General features: G+C 44.4%; 1 protein-coding gene across 4 annotated transcripts in view; it reads left to right on the forward strand.

Moving 5' to 3' along the window:
* The window catches only part of Nedd9 (neural precursor cell expressed, developmentally down-regulated 9), a 175,988-nt gene that overhangs the window by 124,388 nt on the left and 24,415 nt on the right, over window positions 1–27,185 (forward strand). For 3 of the 4 annotated variants that reach the window (XM_028763276.1, XM_028763278.1, XM_028763277.1), the window contains exon 3: window positions 23,870–24,313. In XM_028763276.1, coding sequence (XP_028619109.1) covers window positions 23,870–24,313 — 444 coding nt within the window. Of the gene's footprint in view, window positions 1–4,193; window positions 4,316–23,869; window positions 24,314–27,185 lie in introns of those variants that run through there. The other variant, XM_028763279.1, reaches the window with a different exon arrangement.

Consider the following 27,185-nt stretch of genomic DNA (forward strand, 5'->3'; position numbering starts at 1 on the left):
GCTGTTGCTCTATTGTGAGGGCCACACCAACCCGGGAAGGAGCCTGCCTGGGTTTCTATTGTAAACCTGTCACTCATCTGTCCTGTAACTTTGTGTGAACTGCAAACCTTTCCGGAAGTTTCCATGCTGTAATACGTAAACTAAGAACAATCCACCTCCTGGATTTGGTACCAAAGACAAAAGCTAAGGGAGACAATGTCTGTGAACAGCTTACCTCAGAGCCCAGCATCTGAGAAAGCTCTGGGAACAGGTCATTGGACTGAAAGAGAAAACACTCAATGGCTTGTCTTTGGAGGGTTTTATAGACTTGGCATAGAATGGGAAAGTGGCATGGCCATTATTCTGTGGGATGATTTAACATGTACAGATTTTTAACTAAGTGACATCAAACTAGAAGTGGTAATGGACAGTCCTGGCATGCCTTCGTTTGGGCCTTACAAACATTTTCTGTGGAAAGGCAGATAATACTATTTTATTTGTCATATCGGCTCCATTTTTTATGGGATTTGTTGTTTTGTTGGGGAGAGAGGGTGGTCTCAGCTCACCCACACTGATCTGGAAGTTATTAAGTGTTCCTGGGTGAGCTGGGATTATAGACATGTGCTAGCATGCTTGGCTACAGTATTATCTTATAATAAATATGTTCTTTAACTTTGCAATATTTACCAACTCGGAGGCAACCACTCAGCCCTACCTTTGCAGTTCAGCAGATTGTATGTAAATGTGTCAATACAACTTTCACGTATAGACACAGAAATTTGAATTACAGCTAATTTTTACATCTCTCAAAATGTTATTCTTTTGTCTCCTCCCAAGCCACTTAGAAATGTAAAAGCTATTCTTAGCTCACAGAGACAGAACTGACAGCAGTCTGGCATTGGTTCTGAAAAGGTGCATCCTGGGTCTATGCTAACAAATGAGAACTGAGGGTGTTCTCAGACACAAGGTTTTTTTCTATTTCTTTCCTGGGCATTATGCTGAACTTGGAGGTAAACATGTGTTCTCTGAATTACTTCCTTATCCACAGGGCAATGACTTAAGCACCTATAAGGTACAAGGAGACAGAGAAATCAACTAGCCATCACCCTGTTCTTCTGGAACCCACCCAAAGCTGGAGAAACAGACGTCAACACACCATCACCATCCAAACACAGAAAAGCACTTTAAGAGATCTGTGTTCCAAGTACAATGGGAGCATAGTCAGGGGAAGGAGAGATTTGTTCAGAAAGGGCGAGGTGGGCAGGGCGGGGGCTGTGGAACAGCACACACAAAGGCATTTGTGTGTTAAGCTAGGCCTGACAGCCGACAACTAGCTAGAGCATTCTCTGTAGAAAGACCCGTCTGTGCAAAGCCAGTAAGGTAGAAGCCTGGAGTGTGGTGAAAGAAACCGAAATGGAGATTGGTGAGGTTCTCATTATAGTCTACACCAAGGTGTCCTGATTCTGTTTCCTAAGGCATCAGCATTTCACTAAGAGACTGTCAAATTCAATCTTGGTGTCGTCCCCTCTGTCCTCTGGGAAGGAAATAAGTAGTAATGCTGAAGACAGAGGCACTGAGAGATGTCAAGGAAGGAAAGTAAAAAGAAATCTCTAAGTAGAGTTGAGACTCGGGAGAGTGGCTTAACGTACATATGACATGTAAGACCATACCCAGAGGGCCCAGGATCTCTGAGTGTCGTTCTGTCCTCTCCTTGACGACTTTGACTACTGATTTCCCAGGGGGCTCTCCTCCTGGCTCATGGGTTCCAGTTCTTTCCCCCGGACAGAATAGCCACCGTGTTCTGCCTGAGCCATGAGCATTTGCTTGATTTCCATCTGCGTTCTGACCAATGTTCAATGGCTACTAATAAAATCCCTCCGATGGCATCGGGTGCCATTTTCCCGACTCCCGGATGCAGTAGGGTCTAGCTAGGCATGGTTTTCGTGGAAGACACACCTACTCATAGAAGGCTAGTGAGTGTGGGCTGGGTCTGAGCCCCAGGTTCTTTTCGATTCTGAAAAGGTACCAACCCATTGGTTCCTGGATAATTTAATTATATAATCCAGTTTTTACATACTTTTCACATTCAGCATCTTGGGCAATCGATACAGAAAGGGCTGTTTCTTTATTTACTGAATTTGTGTTTCTCCAAAAGGTTTAAAGGGGACATAATCAATAAAAGCACAATTACCTGTGTTGCTTAAGCTGTGCTGAGGTCACAGCATGATATTTTAAGGGCAAAACAGGGAAATATATTGTTTTCTGCTCAAAGTGCTTGAATGGCTCTTCCTGTCACACCCAAGGAAAACCCCCCTAGCTCTAGTCCCTGGCAGGTGTGCATTAGTATGTCCTCATTTTATAAGACTAGCATTGCAAAGTTAAGAAATGTGTAGCAATACCAAAGCAAGAAAGTCACCTGATAAGAATCAGGCCCGCCAGCTTGAGAATGCAGTTTCACACACACCTAGCACCAGGTTTGGCAAACTGCTTTTGCAATGTTCAGACTGGCTAGGTCAGCCATGCTTTTATTCATTCATCTAAGGATGATTCAGTCTGGCTGCTGAAGAGGTCAAAGGAATGTTATCTCCATCTCCTGGAGGCCAGGATACCTCTTCTAGAAAGAAAGACCTTTGACTCACTGTCCTGCAAACAAACGTATCTCACTGGTGTGAGGCTGCAGGGCTGCCAGGATGATCCTTCTACCACAGTCTGCTTCGGACCTAATCTGTGTCCAAAAGACCTTGCAAATCACACAGGTTCAATTCTGCTTTGAGGTCAAGAAGTAAAAGCCATGACCTGGATAAGGCCTGAACAGGGACATCAACTTCACGAAGGCTGCCAGGAGCATCTTGTAGAGGAAAGTCAGAGCTGCAGCCAAATGTGAATTCAATTGTCAATGTAAACCCTACCCCCAGAAACCACTTTTATGGGGCATCTGCTCTCCTGTGCTTTTTGCTTAAATCATTTATTTTCAAAAGTTTTAATCCATTGAGAATTTAGAGGGGGGATGGGGAGCCAAATCTAATTCTGGTCCAGCTTAGTCAGGAAAAAAGTAAGAGCTGATTTTTTTTTCCACCGAAGTCGTGCAGTCTGGTTGGAATGCATCCCAACTGGGGGATAGTCATGAATGCTCCAAGTTCTGAGGCCCAAGGAAAAGAAACTTCTGTCTTCTCCTGAGTGATTCTCTTTCTCTATAGAAATCTCAAAATGGAACCGCTCTACAAATCATGTCCTGTGCTTTGCTAGAAAGAAGCTGTTCTTTTTTAACCAGGCTTATCAAACAGTAGCGTTCTCCCTGAATAAGTGTGAGTGGGTTAATGGGTCATTTGGGGGAGAGAGGTCAGAAGGAAAAGGCCTCAGTGTTCAAAAGCTTAATCTGGCATTGCCAGCGGTCAAAGAGCAGTGTCCTGGGCGGACAGGCATGATGTATAGGGTGTGTTCTATAGAACCTGCATGGGTTCCCACCTAACTTTTATCCCCATCAAAGACTGCCAAGATCTCTCAATGTGTCTGACACTTCTCTCAGAGGTCCTAGTGAGGTGGTCCGGGAAAACCTGGTGTTTGTTAGTTCCTTTTCGTTGAGAAAGAAATGTTTTCCAGCTCCTAGCAGGCTGACTTAGCAAAGTACTTTGAACACTGAGGGGGGAAAAAGCAGCCACAAAAAAAGGAAGGAGAAGAAAAAAAGACAGACGGACAGACGGAGAGAGAGTTATCAGCAGGGGTGGTTAGTATTAAAAAAAAAGAGGGGGATCCTGAAGACAGAAAACCTTTTGTTCCCGAGCTCGTTTCATGTCGAGATTGTTAGGTGAATGGCTTTGAAATAAAATGGGTTTATGAACTAGTTGCTAGGTCACAGGAAGCGCGATCGTCAGACTGCTTTGTGAATTTGGATTCTTTAAAACTTAGGTTCACTCTCAAAAGGAACGTACCTCCTTTGTCTGGTTCCTATGTCTTTCCTCTTTATATTTTTATTTCGCGGGGTGGTTTGGGCCGCCTCCCCGCTCTCTGTTTTCTCCTCCGCCCTTTTGATAACGTGAAAAGAAATGCTCGTATTACACGCTCTTTGTCGGAGGGTTACAGAAGTTCGAGGTGGGCGGGGTGGGGGCGTTACCTTCACCACCAGCAGCAGCCAATGGCGGGGAAGTACGCAAATGAGGTCCGCGCTCTGCCGGTCTGGATCCGGGCTGTGAGCTCAGAGACTCCGCAGTGCGCTGGAGGAGAAGGTTCTCACTTCCATCCCGCGCTGCCCTCAATGGAGGGGCGGACACTGCAGTGCCTCACTGTGTGACTAGATAGGACCAGGACTCATCTGATCACCGCCGAGATGAAGTACAAGGTAAGAATGCCTTTTATGCAGTCTCCTGAGAAGCTGGAGGCAGCTGTGCCGGCGCCTTTTCCACCTTGACAACTGGGCTGGGATCCCTTGTGTGTCTGGTTTTTGCTGAGCTGCGTCTGATCTCGTTTCCAGGGTTCCCTGGGGTTTACCCGCAAGCAGACATGCGCTTTCAGATCCACTACTTCTTGGTACACGGTTCTGAAAGTTGCTGTGGGTGGCGGAAGGCAGTGGAGAGGAGTCAGCATAGGAGCCACATCGGCCACAGATCGGTCTGATCTCTGAGTTAGATCAGAGGGTGTCTAACTTGCCTCACATCAGGCAAGTCGCAGGTCTCTGCCTGACCAAAGCCGGCTTGGGGAGCCATAATAACCGGAGTCAGAACTGCTGAGTCTCTGACAGGCTCTAAAAGCACCTTTTCAGAATTTGCTTTAAGCACTTGATTTGAGAAGCTGTCTGCTCTAGGTCCTTTCGACAGAAGCCAAATTAAAACCCCAGTCACTATCATAGGGGCGATGATGGAGAATTCCCACATCCTTAGATAGTTTGGTTTTATGAATAAATGGGTGTTAGTCATCTCTGGATAACTCTTTACTGGGGTTGAATGGGTCTGAAAGTATGAAGGCTCCGGCTGGCTTATTTTCCCTGACGCTTACAGAATGTCCTGCTCATATTTTTGGCAGCACGATTTTCCACTGCATTCTGCACCACGGTTTCTGGGGTTACTCTTGGCAAAATGATTATGACTTGCTCAGCACATCCCGTCTAAGGAGGCAGTTTCCAAGGGGCTTGGCCCAGTTCATGGCAATGACTTGACCATGCTTACGTTTGATCCTTTTTTATTTTAATGGTGAATAGACGTGAGTCCTCGACTTTTAAGGGACAGTATCATTACAAAAATCCGTTTTGGTAAGGTGGCTTAACAGAGTCAGTGAACTGACCTAGCTAGGGACTAACTTGGTTTCCCTCTGTGGTATGTAGCCTCTGGCCCTTCCTTTTGGATGAAAGGTTGTAAACACTTGCTATAGCTAACAGCCACTGATTCAGTGTCTATAAATCCTATTCAAAGGCTGTGAACCAAAGCATGAATGATAGTTCTTGAGGAAGTTCCAGCAGTCTCAAGACCCAGGTATCCATTGTTACCTCCTATCAGCTTTCCATACATCAGTGGGGAGGGGCAGAAGGAAGGTTAACTCCAGGAGTCAGTCAGAAATAATGCAGCTTTCTACCTGGCAGGACCAGAATCTTTTCTGGAAGTGATTCTCTCCACTGCTAAGTCTCCTCGTTCACAACTGATGGGGCTACGTGGTATCTAGCCTGCAATGATTTTTTTTTTCTCTCCCTTTCTTCCTGTGGTTGAATCAAGACGGTATTATAAGAGAAAAGAGAAAGGATTGACTCTGTCTGTTATTGGGACGTTAAATAGCTTATGTGAACTCTGAGTGCTATAGTCTAGAGGTGACAAAGTCTAAAGTCACTTTGGTTCAGTGACCTCATCATGTTTAGCTTTGCTCTTTATGGAAAGAAAACATCATGGGGACTGATGATTTATACTGCGGGTGAGAAACTGCAAGTGGGGGACGCTTTCCACTTGGCTGGATCTTCCCAGAGTTGAACCCTTTGCCAAGCAATAGAAATGCATGGTTATTCATCACCATCACCATCACCATCACCATCACCATCACCATCACCATCATCATCATCATCCCATTATTACTGTAGGCAACTTCACCAGCAAAAATGCTTCACTCCCCAAGTAAGCCACAGACACATGGGCACCCTGAGTTGAGCATAGCAGAAGCGAGCCACTCTTCCTTCTGTCATAAAGTCTATTAGTTAATGAAAGATAACTGTCTTTCAGGAGAGAATTAGTCATGCTATGTAGGAGATGCTAAAGCAGAGGCATGATGGGTAAGGCAATACAAGTCTGTCATATTTAACTCTCCCCATTAGCTCCAAGGCACACTTATTTTCAGAAGTAGCAATTGTGGCACACAGAGGGTAAGTGATTTTTTTTTTCTGATGCACCAGCCAAGGAGCACGGGATTAGACATGCTCTTGATCTAATACTCGTGATTTGAACTCTATCAAGGGGGGAGGGGGAACCCTAAAACAGAAATCATCTGTAACTCCCTGAAACATCCCTCTGACTGGTATGTTCTGGCCTCAGAAAGTTCAGAACGACTTCCTCCCAAGTGCTCCCCTCAGGATAGTCTTCTTCTCCTGTGTTTCAGTAGTAACTCCGCAAACTGAAATACAAAGTTGGCATTTATTTGTTTAATTCGAGTTACTTAAGTAGTAAAACGAGATAATTATTAGATTGTAAAACCCAGGAGTCTGGAATTATCTCTTAAATACTGTGTTGCAGCAGAAACTATAAATTTAGCATCGGTTTAAAAATGGATCATTGTGAGATTTAAAAGTCATGCTTTAAAAGGCTTCTTTTTCCTTCTTTCTTTCTTCTCTCTTTTTCTTTTCTTTCTTTTCTTCTGTTGTTAACCAGATGGTCCTGTTTAGCTACTTCAGAGTTCATAACCAGGGAGCAATCAACTTCCACTCAGTTTGTCCTCAAAATACACAGCTCCAGGCAGCCGGCAATTACTCGCAACTACGATGGCTACGGAATGTGGGCTATTGCTTTAGGTAAATCTTTCTGCTTAGGACACATCTAGTCTGCTTTTATTTTACTGGTGTTTTTGTTTGTTCATGGGAAGACTGTCATGGGTGTTTAAGGTTCCATTTCTCTTAGAAGAGCCTGTCTGAATGATAGTAGACTGTAGAACCTTCCTTTGTTAAGATTCTATATAAAGAAGCCAGGCATGGTGGAGCACACCCTTAATCACCAGTCCTTCAGGAGGCAGAGGCAGGTGGATCCTTATGAGTTCCAGGCCAGCCAAGGCTACATCGGAAGACCTCGTCTCAGAGACAACAACAACAACAAAATGTTCTATATAAAATCCCTCTAGTGTATAGCCTATGTTCCTTGTGCCTCTGTGGCCTTAGCTTGCTTGACCAATAGAAGAGCCGAGGGTATGAAGGTTGCTGGTGGGTATTGCCCTTTGTTCTGAAGGTGAAGGACTTGGTCCAGACCCTGTCTTTAACAGAAGCCCTGAAGGCCTTGCCCACATCGTGTGGGCCTGGAATGAGGCCCAATCTACTTCATGCCTGGGCCTGGAAAGTGAGTAGCAAGCTCAGCCTGTGACTGAGTTCTTGCGGCTGACGTACTTTTGTAGCTTTGCCAAGTTTCAGAACCCTTAAGTGTCTGCTGTCAAGGTCTAATCTATTTTCTAGTCAATATAAAGAAAGAAAAATCACTCTTCAATGGTTTCACTTTAAAAACGAAGTATAATAGAGTATGGCAATACAGTTTTGTTTTGTTGGTTTTTTTTTTTTTTAATACCTACAGTCTGGAATCCAGGTTCTCATAGTCCAGTTGAATGGGAGCAAAGACATTCAAGGAAAAGAGAAACCTACCGCAAAAAGCTTCTGGGGAAGAACTTAGAAAATATTTTTATTTTTCCCAAAGCTGTCTTAAAGGAGAAGTTATAGCAGGCCTTTGGTTTAGCTGATCTGGCCATTTATACCCCTTTTTGCTTTGATGTTTCAGCTTTTAAAGGTTTTTTTTTTTACTAAATTATTTGTTGTGTTCAACTGCAATTTCGGACCCCTTCCATCTGCTTTCAAAATGCTGTGTGTTGTCTGTGAGTGTAAAAGCAGACAGAAAGTGTTTTGAAAACCATAGCTTCATGATTTATGGCTTTATATTTACTTAGGAAACCCAGTTCAGAGCTAAAGGACTTACCTGTCCAGAGATGAGGCTTTGTCAAAACGCAGGTGTCTTGATAATAGCAAGTTTAACACGCCGTACAACACGCGCTGAAGCCCTCAGCAACCTGCCTCTTGTTGGACCACACATCCTTTCTGGGCCCAGAACCTTGCAAGTGCCTTCCTGTACCCTCATCCTCACCCCCAGTCTCAGACAACATAAAACAAACCCAGACAAAATCCTGCCTTGACACCTTTCAAAGCCTTGGCAGCTTCTGTCTCTCCTTTGTGTCTTTACACCAGTACCGCATGTTACCTTTTCAAATGAGCACTCCTATGTGTCTCTAACATCAGATGCTTGTTGGGCTCACTCGCACCCTGCTACCCACATGGACATGAGACCCTAATGCGCATCCTCTACCCCTCCCCTTGGACTCTTCTGTGGGGGCTCCTACTGCTTTCCTGGGCATGTGATTTCAAGCCTCTGTGACTTGAATAACTACCCCGTTCTACTAGTAAAGTCTCTGTATCTATCCACTCCATAAAGCAATCAAAGTCTAAACCTTTGTCTCCTCTAATCCCTGAAATAGACCTTACATTCACTACCCCTGCCTGACTCCGTTAGCACTGCCTTACTTATTAACCCACTATCTAAATGATACCTGCAGTGGAGCCAGTTTTAAGGAAGCCACATTGAATACAAGAGGCCCATCCTTTACTGATATGTAGGGGCAGATCAACAGACAAGCCCATGTTGAAAGTGTAATGTACGCTCTGTCAGCCTAACAGACAGGAACTTGGCTTTATATATTCTTGCAATAGCAACGAGATGGAGTGTGGAGGAAAAAAGTTTCCATTTCCTGTGATCTTGGGCAAATTAAACTCCCAGGCCTCAGGTTTCCCTGCAAATTTGAGACAATATTAACTGCTTTATGCTACTATTCTAAAGTCTGGGCTAATGTATAAAGTTCTTATCCAGGATCCTACAGAGGGAGTAGACACTGAATATCCTAGCTGGCCCCAGCTCTCCTTGTAAAGTGCACTCAGTGGATATTGAAAGGTTGGGGTGGGTTTCATGACAAGATTATGTCTGAATCCCAGTTGCTAAATTAAGCTGGTTGGGTATTACGGAGTTTGCCACAGGTAACAGCGCACATGGTGAGAGTGGGAATCTCAGTTAGAAGGAGCCAGCAGCGTGCTTATAGCACACAGCCCCCACTTGCCAGCATCGTCTACGCATGGTTTCTTCATTGTTATTGACAAACCTCGAAATTCCTGAAATTATAGGGCCTTTCTCCTAGTGGGTACTCAGCAAATATATCCAATGCTGAATTACAGAAAACATCTGTGCCAACAGCTTTTTACAAGGGTTCCACTGGTCCATAGCACATTAAAAAAAAGTATGCTTATTTCAAATCCCGCGTTTGCTTCTTTCTGACAATATAACTTTCAGTTACTATTTTAGACTATTATCTAATTAGATAGCTGCAAAAACATAGTAAACGACAGTCATCGGTTCCTAGCATATATAGGCATTTCGTAACTGACAGCTATGTATTGCACGATATATAATTTTAGGTAGAAAGATGGATGGATGGATGGATGGATGGATGGATGGATGGATGGATGAATGGATAGACAGACAGATACAAATCCATGAAGACTGATGGAATAGCATAGTAGTTTGTCACAACTAAGGTGTGATCAGGGCCATTGGCCATGGAGAAATCTGTATACCTAAACAGATATGTAGATACATGGATATATTAACATTATACAGTAAAAGTTGTCAAAGGAAACATCCTCTTGGGTTCAGTGGGTAGAAATGCTCTCTTTGCAAGCCTGAGGACCTGAGTTCAGATCCCCAGCACTATAGAAAAAGCCCCACACATATAACCCCAGTGCTATGGGGGCAGGGGCACAGCTACAAAAGGTTGCTTGTACACGCTGCCAAGTAGACCAGCTTTAAATGGTGAGCTCAAAGTTCAGTGAGAGACCCTTTCTCAGGGAATGAGACAGAAAGCAATAGAGCAGGACACCCAGTGCCTTCTTTCATCCACACTTCACATGTTTACACTACATATGCACACACACACACACACACACACACACACACACTACATATGTACCACATTGGTGGGGGGGAGACTATTTACCCTTACCAGAAGGCTAGCAACGAAAAGAGAAGGCTATTTATTTAAATAGGTGCCATCCACGGGACGTGGGTCAGGGGTTATGTGGGAAGTTTGTGATCAGCTCCTTCTTACTTCGCCACAGACCCAGTGACGTCAATATAAGAAGTACCTACTTTTCGATCATTTTAAGGTTAGAAGGCAGTGGACAAATTGATTTGGAATGCTAACCCCTAGGATCATGGCACTCTCCTCAGAATTGTATAGACTTAATTACCAAGCCTCTCTGCCAAGAGAAAGGCAACGGGACCCTTGGGAACAAATACAATATTTCCAACTTAAAATGCCAGAGCTGCTGGTTTCCTAGGCAACAGCAGATTACAAAGAGCATGGGCATGGAAAGAAGACAAAAATCCCCAAAGTCCTGTTTAGACTCGGTCAACAACAGCCCCTCCGTCTTGTTTACTTAGAACATTCCAGTCATCTCCCTGTGGTAGTTCTTACTGGCTAATGAGGGCTCTGCGTGCCAGGGAAGCAGCAGCCTGCTGCCAGGACTCTTCCTGAAGGATTTCCATTGTATGATGAGTGGTCTTATTGGAGACCTTTTCCACTCTGAGCTGAAAAGGTCAATTTTTTTTTTTTTAGAGAGTGCTTTTAATAGACAATGAGACCTGGGTAACTTGAAGGTTGGCATAGCGTCTAGTGGCAATGCAATTGGTACTCCAAAAAGTATGTGATAGGAGTTTGTCATGGCCGAGGTAGGGCCTTGGGGCAGCTGATCATGAAGATGCTGAAATTGTCAGTAGAAGGGCCAGGGAGACAGCTGCGCAAGCGTGAAGATCTGAGTTCAATCCCTAGCACCCATGTACACAGACTACAAAGCCTATGCTACAGAGACAGGCACAAGAGGATCCCTGCAGCAGTTCCAGGTTGAGTGAGAGACCCTGCCTCAAAAACCTAACAGGCGCACATTTGTGCAAACACACATGAACAACTACACACATACACACAAAAATTGCCACTGGAGTATTTTCCTTATATGCCTAGACTCTACCATATCTACTAAGTTCTATGTATACTTCAAGGCAGGGGCCAGTATGTTGGAAGATGTCATGTTTCTTGGTAGATCTTGGTGTTGCAACCTTGAATTTCGCCTGATACTTCTAATATGTCAGGGTACTAATAGGTATAAGATGTTACAAAAAAGAAGTCTCTCGTGTGAAATGCTGACGTTTGTGCTCACCAGAAATAAGGATGGAACAACCAGGGATGTGTAAAAGTGCAAGCTCTGCCAACCACAGAAATGCTTGATGGCTCCTTTTGAAAACAATTTTAATTCTTCATTTATTCTTATGGGGAACAGTGAAGGGACAGGGTTCATCCGTGAAGCTCAGTGGAAAGTTGCAATAATCAAAACTCATGAAACACTCAGATTGAAGCCATGTCTCCTCCCTTTCTGTAGAGGTGCTGTGCCTTTCAACAGTGTGGCATGTCCTGCATGCCTGTCCTTCTCTTTCTTCCTTAGGCAGAAGTCTCTGATGGCTCCTGTATTCTAACTGTACGCTCATTGGTAGTATCGGTTGGTCTGTTGTGCTTAATTTAGCTTAGTACCTCATAGGCCCTTTGGCTAAAACTCATTTAGGGTTTCTCAGTCCTCATGGCTCTGCTCCTTATCAATAAAGATGGATCTGGGCTTCTCTACCTGCCAAGGACAACCACCTCCTTGAATTAACAGTAACACGCAAAGCCATCACACTGGAATGGGCAGATATACAGATGTGTGCACCCTTGGCCCTCTTGAAGATCATTATCTTTAATGTTGGTCATCTGCTGATCAATATTGCTGTTTCTGTTCCTGGTCACTTTAACACTGCTTAGATCCTGACAAGAAAGTGCCCCCAGGGACTAACACAAACAGCACAATCCAGAGGCCCCAGCTCCTTGGGCTAGAACTTTAGTTTGGGGATATGGTTCTCAGGCTCACTCCACATCAACTTCAACGTGATATGTGAATGGGACACAGGGATAGAAAATAATGGGAAGACCAAGAAGAACTTCTTCCTCCTGATCCCATTCACTATGAGGTAGATTTCTAGACAATATCCCAGAGGTGCAGAGGCCCCAGAGCATATTCTACTCCCTTATTAAAGGTCAGATTGTTACTCAGAACATTTGTTTGCCCAGTCACAGACCCTTGCCACTACCTATTTCTCTCTTGAATCCTTAGTTTAACCTAGAGATCCCTTAGCAAAAAAATAATATATTTTCAAGACTATATATATGGTTTCCAAGGATGTATCCACATTTCACAAACCAAAGAACGGAACATATGGTCTGACAATGGGAAGGATATTTGAAACTGATGACTGTCATAGAAAGTTCAGAAACACATGGCCACTCTACAGATGGTCAACATGAGCTGCCCCAGAGATCAATGAACTGATCAAGGCCCTATCCCATTCCCCTTATGTCAGCATTCTGCAGGAATATATAGAAGAACATTTTTTTTTAAAAAAAAAGGAGAGTTGGCTGGGTTCTTCATAGAGAGTCGTAAGTAACCTCTAGTCATAAATAATAATAATGTACTCTTTTATATCTCTGTGCAGGCACAGGCATCGTTGGAAATAAAAGCAGGCTCATTTTGAAGTGTGGGCTTGTTTGGCACACCTGAGTGGAGGATTGAGTTTCAATTGTTCTTGCTTTCATGCTAGTCTGGTAGCTCCTTGCCTCATAGCCTGCAGCGTCTCACTTCTTCCTCCCACCCTTCTTATTAAGATCTTAATTACAGATGCAACTTAGTTCATGGCTGAAGGGAAAGAGTTTCCTCCTCTGAACTGTGCCTGCTTTTGGTGTGGTGGGTATAATCATGATGAGATCACTTCTGGTTTGTAGTCTTTAAGTGGAGGAGTTTTTCGTTTGCAGGGAGGAGGAATGTGGTTAAGACACGATTCTCTGAGCTCAGTCCAGTGCACAGGTAGCTGCTCGTACCTCATAGAGCCTCATTCTCCTGAAGGAATCAGAGCTTTTTAACATGTGTAGTTTCATGAGCTCTCGGAATTCTTCCAAGAAGAACTTGTGTATTATTCTGACTTTGCAGATGGGGAAACAGAGGCAGTTGTCATTAGTCTTATGTATAAGGATGGAGCTAGGCTCTCCTAATGGAGTTTAGTGGCCATTTGCCTAGCCAGTAGAGGGCTGGTCTGTGCACACAGTAGCATCCCATATCTAGATTCCAGTAACAGACTGTATACACACACTGTTACAACCAAAATATATCTTTGAACATTGAAAATCCACTGGCTGGGCAAGATATCTTCTACTCTAAACTACCATTCTATTTCTCCTGCCTGAAGTACAGAACTCCCCTCCCAGAAGTGTTTGCCATACTTTAATCATGACTGGGGTTGAGCTTAATGTAACAGATCTTAACCCCAAACTAACTTCCTCCTATAGGATTAGCCCTCATTTGTTCATGGGAATACCACAAAATACATAGAAGCGTAAGATCTCCCTCAGGCCAAGTGTGAAGCCACTTCTCCCAAGTCTGGATCCATCCCTGAGTATCTACAGAGTGTTGGATGGAGTATGTGTCTATACTCCAGCATTAAAGCAAGCTGTTTGTTCTCAGTAACAAACTGAGGTGCTATAGCTTTGAAAATCTTTCTGACCACTGCTCAGTGGCAACGCTGATGCTGTACGAGTGTATACACCTCTTAGCCAAGGGTGTGGATCTAATTTTTAAAATTCTTTTGAACAGCTCACAGAATAAGTGGATAATAACAGCAAAGCAATAAACCCAGATCAAGTGACTTGGGGGAAGGGTTTCATGTTCATGTCAGTGTGGATGTGTGTGTGTGGAGGTTAGAGTCCAACATCAGGGGTCCTGTTCCTTTAAGCATCATCAACCTTGTTTTTTTAAGTCAGAGTCTCTCATAGCCTAGAACTCACCAGTCAGGCTAGACTGATTGGCCAGCGAGTTCCAAGGGTCTACTTGTCTTTAGTTCTTCAATATCAGGGTTACAAGCAAATCATGCCAGTATTTCATCACATGTGTCCTGGGATTTGAACTCAGGTCCTCATGCTTGCAAGGTGAACAATATACAAACTGAGCTATCTCGCTACCTCCTTTTAAGTAACTTCTGAAAGAGCCCCTGAAAAGGGTGAAATTCCAGTTTCACCAAATGGCCTCTGACAAGGATGGTGGTGGTGGCGGCAGTGGTAGCGGCGGTGGTTTATTTGAATTAATATTTTTAAAGTGTAACCTTAGGTTCATATTTTGGCATAGGAAGGTAAAGACATGAAAATGTAAAAATAAGAGGATCTTTTCATACTTTCAAACTTTATAGATGTAACAGCTTGTGCATTTTGGTTTTTGAGACATGGTATCATCTTTTGGAAATACACTATAACTGAGTGGATCGGGACCTCCTGCTCCTTTTTAACTAAGTTCTTACTTCTCTTCTCCTAGTACCTGAATGTTAACGGATTTGTCTAGACAGGCCGTCAGATTTGATCCGGTGCCAGCGTTGTAATGCTGGCTGAAATCCAAAAGGTTGTTTTATTGTTAATAAAATCTATCTTTTGGGTGAGTGGGTGTCAAGACTTCATCATTATATGGCGCCTGTCAGATTTATCTAGGGACAGAACCCTAAAAAGAGTTCATGCTTGCCCCCATGTTTTTTGATCCTTTGCCAATACACTATATTGGAAATCATCAAAACCAGGCAACTTGGGACGAATGCTTATAAATCTCAAGGCTTAACAGTAGCATTTCTGAATTCTTAAATGGAGCAATCTCAGGAGGGGCATCCTGGTGTTAGGGAGAGATTTAGAGGGGGATGATAGCCTGTGGTCTCTGGCTCTGCTGTTAATCTAATCTATGACCTGGCTATAAAACAAAGACACCTACTGTAGTCAGTTCTGGTCAAGCTATGGATGACTAGGTTGAAGTTATGTAGAGGAACTCATGTGTACTCATCTTCTGCAAGTCCTTGGTGCCACCTAAGTATAGCTCAAAGGCTGTGGGCAAATTGAAAATTAAACTCTTAAGATTGGTAGCTATCTCTGATATTATGTCATATAGACTAGAGATATATAATACATAATAGAGGTAACAATATTACTACCCTTATTAAAAAAAACTAAGCCCTTTTTCTTAAATGCTGTCAGCAGTCAAATTTATCTTCCATCATGAATTGGGACATTCTAAAGTCACACATATACTACCATATCTACCTATCTCTGATGTTCCCTATATAGAGAAAAATTTTCTGCTGTGTTCTAGGCTTGCTTTGAAAACAGGTCTCATCACAAGACTGTTCTGTCCTCGATATCATTTATTAATCTTTTATATTCTAGTTTCCTTTAGTGTGTGTGCCTGTGTAGAGCATGTTTGTGGAGGTCAGAGGAGAACTTTCACAAGTTGACTCTGCTTCCACTACAGCTTCTAAGGATGGAATGCTGGTTGTCAGTCTTGCTTAGCAGCTGCTTCGACTCCTGAGCTATCTTGCTGGGCCTTCCATCAGTCCCATATCATATGAGAATTGATGATAGCCATTGTGATCCAGGGAAGAAGTGGAGCAAACATTAATAAGAAACATTCCAGTATCCTAGATACGCTGTCTAGATCATGAGGTGAAAATATAATGAGCCTAAAATTTCTTTCTGGGATCCATATATCGAACATTAAAGCCTTAGATGCCCTCACCTCCTTCAAGGAGAACCATCAATTTGGCTTATAAATTATTGAAAGAACATTGGGTTACAGATTACTCATCAAACAGGAATAGGCCAGTGTATAGATTCATAGTCCTGGGAGCTTTGTGAGCACTCATACACACAGGAAATATTAATGTTGTCCCGTGCCTTGTCAAGGAATACCTGTTGGAACCTAGTATTTAATATCATACATATGAAAGCATTTCTCAGTAGGAAATGCTCTTAAAATAGAATCCGATGATCAGTCCGGGTCACAACACTGGCAGCAAAGTCAGCGGTGTGAAGATTCATGAAGGGTCTAGAGGAGTTGAAGACGCTTTCCTGTTCAATAAAAGCACTTACTAGAACATCAAAACCATCGGTGGACACGAGATCTACTGGCTAAGAGTATTCTTCAGATGGGAATGTTGAACAAGCCTCCCTGGTGATCAGAAGCTTGATGAGCAGTCCAAGGCATAGGAGCCTGGGAGAGCCTTTTTGTGAGCTGTTTCTAGGTATCTAGTGGAGGTGAGCAGAAAGCAGTGAACAACAATGGCACGGAAAACATCCATGGTCTTCTAACTCCTGCACCCAAAAGTATCACGCCTGCTACTTAATAATATCTAGAGGTTTCAAATAAAAAAGTAATATTCCATATCTTCACATACAAGAACAGACGTGTGAGCCATCCTTTCAAGAGTCAAACTCTTGATACTTGTAAACATCCATGCTCTCGGACCATGGCTGCTTTCCTTAGGGAAGACTGAGTGCCCTTCCAACACACACACACACACACACACACACACACACACACACACACACGGCATCAAAGATGCCTATGAGAGGCAGGAGGGGAAATGTAATCAAAATGGTAGGACTACTCTCTGACCAGAGCTGATTTTTGTCAGCAGAAACAAAGGCACAAGAGCCTTTTTTTTCTCTTTGCCAAGTGTGCCCCAAGTCTGACCTTGGCCACGTTCATTTCTCAGCAGCTTCCTTTGGGCACTGATTTACTTGATGATGGCCATTTCCTCTAGTGAGTCTGTTTCTCAGGATCTGGTCTCTGAGTGCCTGTTCGTGCATGCACGCATGCATGCATGCATTCGTGTGTTGGAGTCCATCAGAGACCTGGGCTAACACGTGGGGGGTTGGGCACAGGAAAGTCTTGTCATCAAGAATGAGGCAGCCCTGGGGCTTTGGCAGGTTCTCCTGAATAAATATAGAATGAAGTAAAAAAAAATAATAAGAGGAAGCCAAGTCATTGACGATGCTATCAGTCACAGTGAGTGACACGCTAGCCATTGTGTCTCATTTTTCTTCAAAGAACAGCATGAATGGTCATGGAAATTCCACGTCACACCTCTCTATATTGGGAGAAGCAGATAATTTCCCTGGCAGTAGAAGTAATAAGCTTTCTTGACATTTTGATAGCAGTGGGGAAAAATAGTGTGGGGGAGGGAAGAGGGTAAAAGTTCTCATGTGACCATGGCCTCCCATTCAGCCAGGTTTGTTTTGCTTTCTTAATTCCCCACTCCTGGACCATAGCTTGACAACCCAAAACAGCAGAAGCAAACTTTCTGGTGAAGTATGTGAATGGCACTCTTGTCACCTAGCAGACTCAGAATGAGGGAGGCTGTTTAAAGAGACCATTGTATTCCATGTTGCTGGAATGGTCAGTTCCTCTTGGCCTTCCTGTTTGTTCAGTAGTTGCGAACACACCAGTCTGATGGGGTGGGGGTGGCTCCCCGATCTGCGTCATTGTCCTGTTTAAATAGGGAGGGGCTGGTACTTTCCTACTGGCTGTCTCCCTTATTCTCAGGCTGTCAGGACTGAGTGACTGGGGCACATGGTTAGGCTTCTCTTTGGCTGGTCCTCCTACACCTCCATCTGAATTGTTTTAACTAAACATCTTGCTAAATTCTCAAGAAAAACAATTCCACTCTCCATGCTGAGAACCAGCAATACAGAAGCCAGAACCCACCTCAGTTGACCAGACTATGAGTATGTATTTTTGTTTCCAACACTGGGAAATGGAAATGGAGAAAGAGTCAGGCAGGGCATCTCTGAACTTAAGTTCACAACCTGGGATGGGGCGATGCAAACCCTACTGTAAGGAAACAGCAAACTGAAGAGACGACTCTGCAGGTAAAGGTGTTTGTCCCCAAGCCTAGCAGCCCAGGTTTGATCCCTGAGACCCATGTAGTGGAAGGAGAGAACCAACTCCTGAAAATTACCCTCTGACCTCCACACACATGTGCACACATGTACTGAACAGCACAGTCACAAAGACACAGCACAACAGACAACTAGGGGGAGTGGTCACATGGATTTTGTAAAGACAGTTATTCTGTTTATATGGAAGGTGGGTTCTAAGCAGGGAAGAGGCTTAATGGATTGGGAAATGTCATTCCAGGAATACAGAATAAACAAAGAACCAGTTGTTGCTAAGCTCCACACCTGGGGAGGCAGGGAGGCAGGGAGGCAGGGAGGCAGGATATAGAGTCTTGACAATTCCAGCCAGGCTGTGAAGAGTATACAAACCTCAGGCTCCCTACTTGGGCAACTAACTGTGTACTGTGCTGACCAAGAGAGGGAAAAGAACAGGAAAGGTTCTCTCGATTGGTGGGCTTGAGATCAAGATGCCCTATTAGTCAGAGATGTGGCTAAGACTTAAAGTACAGAAGTGTCTATTCTGTTCTACAGATCAGGGGAGTGCCTACATTCATATGTCATTACCTGGGTGCCATTTCACTAAGAGTAATGGGATGGGTAGAAAACAAGCTGCAGAAGAGAGGTCCCCTGTGACCATGACTACTGAAGAGATGAGAGGGAAATGGTCTATTGATGGAGAAAGAGGTTGAGTGGTCTAGAGAAAAGGAGGAAACAGGAAGCTTGGTCTTAAAAGCATGGGAGCCAAATGAAGTGGATTTCTGGAAAACTTGAGGTGGAAATGACAAACATGGTCCCTTCAGATGGGATTTATAAACACTGATATCCAATCTCCATTAGAGTCACTATTACTAGAGTTTTTAGGGCAGAAGCCCTGAACCCTGGCAGCATTAGCAAGCTAGGGTTGGCTACCTGTCTTCCCTCCACCATTCAAGAGCTAAGTAATTGCTCAGTTCTCAAGAAAAACAATTCCACTCTCCCTGCAGAGAACTAGAGATAAAGAGGTCAAAAGTCCCTTTGACTTAATAGAGAATGGGCGTGTGGATTTTCTTTCAGACACTACTCACAGTTTAGAAATAGAAAAAGGAGTCAGGCCCAGTTAGTGAAACTTGGAGAGAGATTTATTCAACATGGCCACATTGGAGAAAAGAAAAATAAAAGGGTCCAGTGAGCCCCAAGCCCCTCTTCTAGAGTGCTGGCATGGGACTGAAATGCCAACAGAGTCTGCCCTGTTGGGGTCCTGTCTATCAACTGTTCCATCATGGTTTGTCCCCAGTCTCCTCTGCGAGACGGTCTGACAACTCGGTAACTGTGAAATCTCTACCTGGGAGACAAGCTCCTCTGACTGGCACCACTTGTTAGCATTTCCCTTCCCCAGCATGAGATTCCTGGGGAAATTCCAATTTCTTAGGGTCCACTATCTCAATAGTCTGTAAGCCAAAAAGAGGGGCACAAGTGTGGCCTTAGAATATCATCGTCCCTTCTCCCAGGAGCCTGGAAACAGCAGCCCTAGCTCCCTCCATCCTCCAGTCCTAAGGTCTTCTTGCCAGGTGACTTTGCAAATCATTAACTTTTTGAACCTCCCTTTTCTTAGTTGTCAAGTGGAAGAGTTGGACTCTTAACTTCTTGACGCTCCTTCTGGCTTTCAAGTTCTGCACCCTGCCCCAACCAGGCTCTCTGCTTTTGTCACTGCCAATCTGTGGCAGCTTGGCATCCAGCTGGGTGTAGAATTACCCGGCTCTCTTATCTCTCCTTGATTTGTTTCTGTGTTGGCTTTCCCTCCCCTAGAGATAAATATCCAAGGGGCTGGGGGTTGAGAAAGAGTAGATCTTGAATAGACAACTTCTAGCCTCTCCGTGTTTTCTTAGATGTTCAGATAAGAGCTTCTGACTCTGGGGCCTCAGGGAATCACAGCTTTCCTAAAGGAGAGACCACCTTCCAACCCTCCTCCCCCAGCACACACACACTTTTGCAGCAGGAATTAACTCTTGATTGGCTTTCTCATGAGTTAGTGTTCTTTGGAGCTAGGGCCCTATGTTCTGGCTTTTATCTTTTTTACTGGACCATTGCCCTCTCGCCAAGGAAACACACAGAAACCACGCCTCTTACCCAAGACTTTCTGAATGTACTTTTATTTTCCATGTGTGATGCGAGTTCTGTCTACATGTGTATCTGTGCACTGCCATCATTCCTAGGGTCATCAGAAGCCAAAGGAGGGCACTGGATCCCCTGGAACTGGGGTTAAAGATGGTTGTGAGCTGCCATGTGGGAGCTGGGAATTGAACCCAGGTCTTCTGGAAAAGGAGCAAGAGTTCTTAACCACTGAGCCATTTCTCCAGCCCTAGGATCATGTCTTGATTGACAATCAAGAAGGAGGCAGTAAGTAGCCTGGTAGGTAGCCTGAAGTCAAGCGCTGCCCAGCGAATGAAATAAACATCCACAATGGCTTGTGTAGCGTCTGGCGGTGCACACATATTTACTTGAAGTCACTTATTTAATTCTTGTAACAGACTAACAGTTGTCTGGAGCCTCAACCTTGTTCTTACCCTAGGAATGAGGAGGGTAGGATGTCCAAGGGGAGAGCCCTGGGAACATATTTGGGACTGCAAACCCCAATGAGTACATTTATTCCATAAAATGGGGTGAAGGTAAAGTTACCCTCAGAACCTTCTGGCATGCTGGAATGGAGCCCAGGCTGGGCACTGATGGGAAAGCTAAGCTAGCATCCTGGAAAGGGGAGTCAATCCAGTAAACCCGAGTTCTGTGTCCAGCTTTGATACCCAGATGTGGCCCTTGGGGAAACAATGACTTGACCTCACCAGATCTGTGTCCTCATCTTCAAAACAGAGAGTGACTAACTATATATACAGCAGCTGTCTTTAGACTGAATAGAGGTTAAAGAACTCAATCTTATTTAGTCAAGGCTGATATCTACCAGGGTATGAATGGATGTCAGCCTAGCCCTGGGGGTGCGGGTGGGGAATTGAGGGGTCCTTGCCCACCAACAACTAGGTCAAGTTCTTTCTAAATCCCATTCTCTGTCTGCTGTGAGAGGACTGGAGAGATGTTGTAGGCAAGGGGGCAGGAGACTTCACCAGACGTGCCCACTTTTGCATGATAGAGGGGACTCTGGGGTTAGCCTAGGAACTTCCCTTAGGCTCATGTGCAGGCATGAGCCTGCTGCTTACCAGGCGGTGGGAAGGTCACTGGGACAGAAGACAAAGCATATCTAGCAGACTCACCCGGGATTTGTATCTGCGTCTAATCAAGCATGGCGCAACGCTCCACTCAGATCCTCATGGCATTCCAGGACCTGGAAGAGGCCCAACAGCGAATGCCTCCAGCTGATTGCGGTTGATTGAGCTGCAGCCCTTTGCCTGTCTGCTGTCTTCTCTTGCTCCTCTTTCTTTTCTTTGAAGCCAATTTGATTGCACAACGATCAGTCTTCTGCTCCCACAGGGCTGCCCCCAACTCCATCACTTCTGATTCCATCTAGGGGCTTGCTTTGCAAGCATTCTCAGTTCTTGAAGCAACCATGTGGCCTGACTTTCTCACTGTATATGTGAGTTTTCACCGTTAGAAGGAACCCAGTGCTTCCTAGGACACAGCTGCTAAGTAAAACTTTCACCTGAAACAAAAGCTCTGAATTCCCTTCCTTCTGATCTCAGACATACCGTTCATATCTCCCAGTGAGTTCAGTTCTATTCTAAGTTCCTTGAGGGATGGTATTTGTGGCTCTAATCTCTCTTCTTTAAATAATGTATTCACAATAAAAGATGATTAGCTATCTGTAGAGGTATGTACCTATAGTCCCAGCACATAGGAGGTTGAAGCAGCAGAATTTCTTATGTCCAGCCTGTCTGGGCAGTATAGTGTGTGTGTGTGTGTGTGTGTGTGTGTGTGTGTGTGTGTGTGTGTGTGTTTACATATATATGTTTAAAGAACATATCTTTAAAGAAAAAGAAGACTCAGGAGTAGTCAACCAAGACACAGTGAAAACATGCACCATGGTTTTGCTGTTGTTCCAGTTACAATTTAGTGGGGGTTTGCCCTTTTGTTTTTTGTTTTGTTTGTTTTTCAGTCAGAGACGCGGGGTGGGGGGAGAGAGAGAGAGAGAGAGAGAGAGAGAGAGAGAGAGAGAGAGAAGTTAATTGGGTAGTGTGATATGAAAAGTATCTAAGAAAACTTGGAGGAGGGCAAAAAAAATGACCAAAATATATTGTATGAAAAAATTAAAAATAATTTAAAACATAATGAAAATAAAATAAATTTTATATCACTTCAAAAAACGAAAAGCAGTAGGACTGGACTTCCTCCAGCCTCCTGACCAGAAGCAGATTCCTCCTCCTGAACACAGCCACTCCACAGAAGAGCACAACGAACACTGCGAGTCTTGTGGTCTGAGGCAGAGTCCGGGGGTGGGGGGTTGGAGGGGCAGATGATTAATACATGTCCGTCTTAAAGAAATGAAAAGCATGAGACTGGGAGATGAAGTCCACATTTCTGGAGAGGAAAGTGGGGGCAGGAGTCCAAAGAAAAGCAGCCCCAAAGTCCACAAATATGCGATGGTGTGAAATAAAGTCGCAAGCGTGCTCCGGCCAAGCAGCAGCCCTCCGCTCCACAAATGATTCCTCACCACAGTGACACTAAGTGCATCCAGACGCTTAAATGACACATGAGAGGGGTCACATTTAGTTTTTCCAATGCTTGCGATGGGTTCCCTATGTTCCCCCAACTTGTCTGCACTCTGGGAAGGGGCAGGCATGCGGGCCTGGCTGCCAGTGTGCTGGGAATCTTCAGAGCCTTTGAAAGCCATCCAGGAATGTCAGCACAGACTGCCTGCCCACTCTCTGCTCAATGCCTACTTTAGCTGTCTGCTGAGGACTGAATGTGCCAGACAGGCCTTCATACAAAGACAGAGAGTGTTCTGAGCCCGTGAAAGGAAGGCACAGCCTTTCAGATGTGAATGGTCAGATTTAAGTAGGTGACTACGTGGCCGGGAAAGGAAGGGCTCTCAAAGAGGTGTGAGAGAGACCCAGCCTATGGACGAACACATTCCTGATACCTGTACACCATGGGATCTGGTGAGACAGGCTACCATCACACTGTGTCTCTGCTTGATTACCATAGGATAGCCCTGTGCTTTCGAGTGCAGATTCTTCCTGAATCCAAGGCCTCCTTAACCATCAAAGATATGGCAAGCTCTGCCAAGGCCCAATTATGTGCACTTCTATTTACATTGCAATGCTGAATAAAAGTTCTGTTTGTAGTATGTGTCATTTAGAATTTTCTTTGACTTTTTTTTTTCCTATGAAAAAAAATGAAAGCATTGTGGTGCGTGAACAGCCTTTTTTCTTTCCTTTCTTTTCTCTTCTCTTCTTAGCACTTTCTTTTTTAGCACTGAGGGCAGTTCACTGTGGTGCATGAGCAGCTTGGGACATTTTTCCTGCCCAGCTGACTTTGAAAAGTTAGAAAAATGCTTTGCCCAGTGACCCCTTCCTAACTCGTTAGCAATGCTAGCCCAGCTCCTTGGCAAAGCACCCACCCTTGGAGGGAAATCTCTTCTGGGGTTTTGAGTTTTTCTGAGGAGTCCATCTGATGTCACTGGTGGAAGTCACAGTGTAGCTCTATCTGTCTTTTGTCTGAACCATCTGTGTTCCTTCTTATGGGCTATTGTTCATATTTCTTCTCTTTTTCCAGGAACTGTGCCTGTCCTTAAAAGCGTGGGGTGTATAAGCACTAAAGAGACAGAGCTAACATTCTAACGCTGTTTCCTCTCTCCTTCCCTTCCTAGAATCTTATGGCGAGGGCCTTATATGACAATGTCCCCGAGTGTGCTGAGGAGCTGGCCTTCCGCAAGGGAGACATCTTGACTGTCATAGAGCAGAACACAGGAGGACTTGAGGGATGGTGGCTGTGTTCCCTCCATGGTCGCCAAGGCATCGTCCCAGGTAACCGGGTGAAACTTCTGATTGGTCCAGTGCAAGAGACCTCCGGTCATGAGCAGCCTATTCCTGGACCTATGCATCAGACCTTTGGCCAACAGAAACTCTACCAAGTGCCAAATTCCCAGGCAGCATCTCGTGATACCGTCTACCAAGTACCACCCTCCTACCAGAATCAGGGAATTTACCAAGTGCCCACTGGCCATGGTACTCCAGAGCAAGATGCATATCAAGTGCCACCATCAGTTCAGAGGAACATTGGAGGTACTAATGGGCCCCATCTAGGCAAAAAGGTAAGTGATGAACTAGATTGTTGTTCCTTCTTTTATGCCACTCATTGTATTTAGAATAATGGAGGCAATCCCCTGAGAATAATTAGAAATTGCCCCACAGCAAGCATACTAAATGGCTTACCCCAGATGATACTATTGCATCAAATTTCCACTCATCAGCCAACAGCAATTTTTATTTTGAGATGGAGTCTTATTGTGTACATCTCAGACTGATTTAGACCTTGAGATGCTCTTGCCTCAGACTCCTGAGTGCTGGGATTACAGGCCTGCGTTACCATACCAGCAACAAAACTTCTTCGAATTGCCATGTGCCAATGGACCATGGACTGACAGCCAGAATAAATGGCATTTCATTCTGGAGCGGACTTGAGCATACAACCGTGTCTCTTCAGTTGGGTGATGAGTCTGCTAGACCTGGATCCTGTGTGTAAATGGTTGGTAGTCTTATCAGCCTCTTCCTTGAGTCGTGTAGCCCCAGTCATCACTCAAGCGTGGATCCTTCTCCCTGAGCCAAGAGCTAAGGAAGGCATGAATCAGTAGTCTGGCTGGAAAAGAATCAAAGGAAAGTAGAGGAAGTCAAAAGGTTGAAAATATATCCCAACTACCAGCTCATTCCTTAGAGCTTTGGGCTTAAAGATTGATTTATTCAAAATACACAGATACTAGTGGGCTTAGATTGGATCCATTTCTTGTAGTAATGTCCAAGTAGACGGCGAAAACAGTGGAGCTTGGATATTTAGGAAAATGTCAAGCTTTTAAAAAGTCCAAGAAACATATGAAGTATTCATCAGATTTTCATCACTATTACTGAATCCTTGAGATAGCTACCTTCATAAAGAGAGAACATTTATGGTTAATCTCTCAGTTTCAGTAGTCCCAGAGCCTGCCTCTGGCATTAGCTCAATTGTGGCAAAGGCCAGCTATCATCACATCTTTTCTGGGGGCACTCTCCTGATCACCTCATACCTGCCATCAGCACCTGTCTCTCAGAAGTGCTCCTCTCTCCCACCCTGTAGAGCAAGCCTTTAATAGCAAGATATTCTTGGAGGGAATACTCAGACCATCCCCAAACCACATGGCTAAGGAGCACCACGTGGCTAGGAGCACCATATGGCTAGGGAGCACCATGTGTCTAGGGAGAACCAAATGACTAGGGACTACCACGTTAGAGTCTCCACCCAGAACAATTTGAGATGAGTAGAAATGCATTCATTAAACAGTGAATATTGAGCATCTTTTGTGGTTTTGATATTTGTGATACAGTTGTGAAATAAAGACTAAACAGAGCTCTCAGAACACTTACGAGGCAATGAGGGAAACAGTACAATACCAGGTCAGGTGGGTGTGTTCACCGGAAAGAGAATCCCAACACTGACTTGCAGGGCAATGGCCAAGCCTACAATGGTGGGGTTTATGCCCATTAAAAGGGAGGGAATTCCTCTTTTGTTTGTCAAAAAGTTCCAATGGCTCCTTCAAGGCTTGCTAGTAAGAATAGACTCATTTTATACAATAAGAAAATATCTAGTCTCTTTCTCTTCTCTCCGCCATTGCCCCCACTTCTCTCTCTCTCCCCCTCCCTAAATAAATCCCCTCCTGTGGAAAAAAAAAGAAAATATCTCCAGATTACAAGAGTAAGGATAAAGTTAGGTACTAGAAAGAGCTTGAGACTCTGTAGGCCCAAAATATAGATGGATTTACAAATCTGTTATGTTAAATAATACTTGCTTACATGATACTTTTTCTAAGTAAGCCTTTTTAAAAAGATCTATCATTTTTACTTTAGGTTTATGAGTGTATTGCCTGTGTATATGTATGTGCACCACATAGATGCCTGGTACCCAAGGAAGCCAGAAGAGGGAGTTGAGTTCCCTAGAACTAGAGTTAAGGACAGTTGTAAGCCACCTGTGTGGCTTCTGTAAGAAAAAAAATGTTCTTAAACAATGAGCCATCTCTCCAGCCCCTGGGATCTCTATTTTTTTTTAAAGGGGCCAGGGGAAGAAAGATTTACTTTCGCATTCCTCAACAATGAGTTCATTTTCTAATCCTGTATTATACATATGTGTGTTTTAACAAAACACATCTCAAGGGCATATGTTCCGAGTTCTGTCTGATAGGAGAAATTCTCTAAGAAGTGGTGAAGGGCTTTTCTACTTAAGTTCATTCCCCAGGACAGGGATCCTGGCTACAGGCCATCCACAGAGCATGTGACCTTGCAGAGTCCTTCTCGCCCCAGTGATTTCAGCTCCAGAGGGAGCGCCAAGCCTGGCCTCCATCCCCAGAGAGGAAAAGAACAGTTGAAAGGTGTAACTATAAATAAGTAACTCTCATTCTTAGTCTCGGTTGCTTGAGCATCTTAAAAATACCGCTCCCTAGTCTGAGCTGGTTCAAGGCAGACAGAGGAGGCCAGTACAGGAAATGCTTGGCTGAAAGGTAGAGGGACCTCACTCTCATCATAGTTTATTTTGGCAGCAAGGTGACATGTTTTCCTTTTCAGGCTCAACCCTTTCGGTTCTATGTCTGGGAAGCCCGACACTTCAGACCCCTCTCTCCCCTCTTGCTTGTGTTATAGCTTGTGTTATAGCCTTCCCCCTTGGTTCTCTCCTAGTCTCCATTAATGTCAGGGGCTGAGGCCCTCAGGTGGCTCAGGTCCCTCCACGTACTGTTTCTGTGACTTCCGCACCTCAGAGCCTTCTGTGTTTAGCAAAGGGCAGGCGAGCCCTGCAGTAGTGAGCCAGCCTCTAAGAACCCTTGCCAGCCCTTATGCAGTGCAGACCAAGCAAGACACATCACCTGAAGCTTGCACAGTTGGTGGGTCTGGCTGGTCTGGACTAAAGATGGAAAGTACAGGAAAAGTGACCTGCCATGCACCAGG

The sequence above is a fragment of the Grammomys surdaster genome, unplaced genomic scaffold (assembly GCF_004785775.1).
Source record: "Grammomys surdaster isolate TR1022 unplaced genomic scaffold, NIH_TR_1.0 137, whole genome shotgun sequence".
NCBI classification, from domain to species: domain Eukaryota; kingdom Metazoa; phylum Chordata; class Mammalia; order Rodentia; family Muridae; genus Grammomys; species Grammomys surdaster.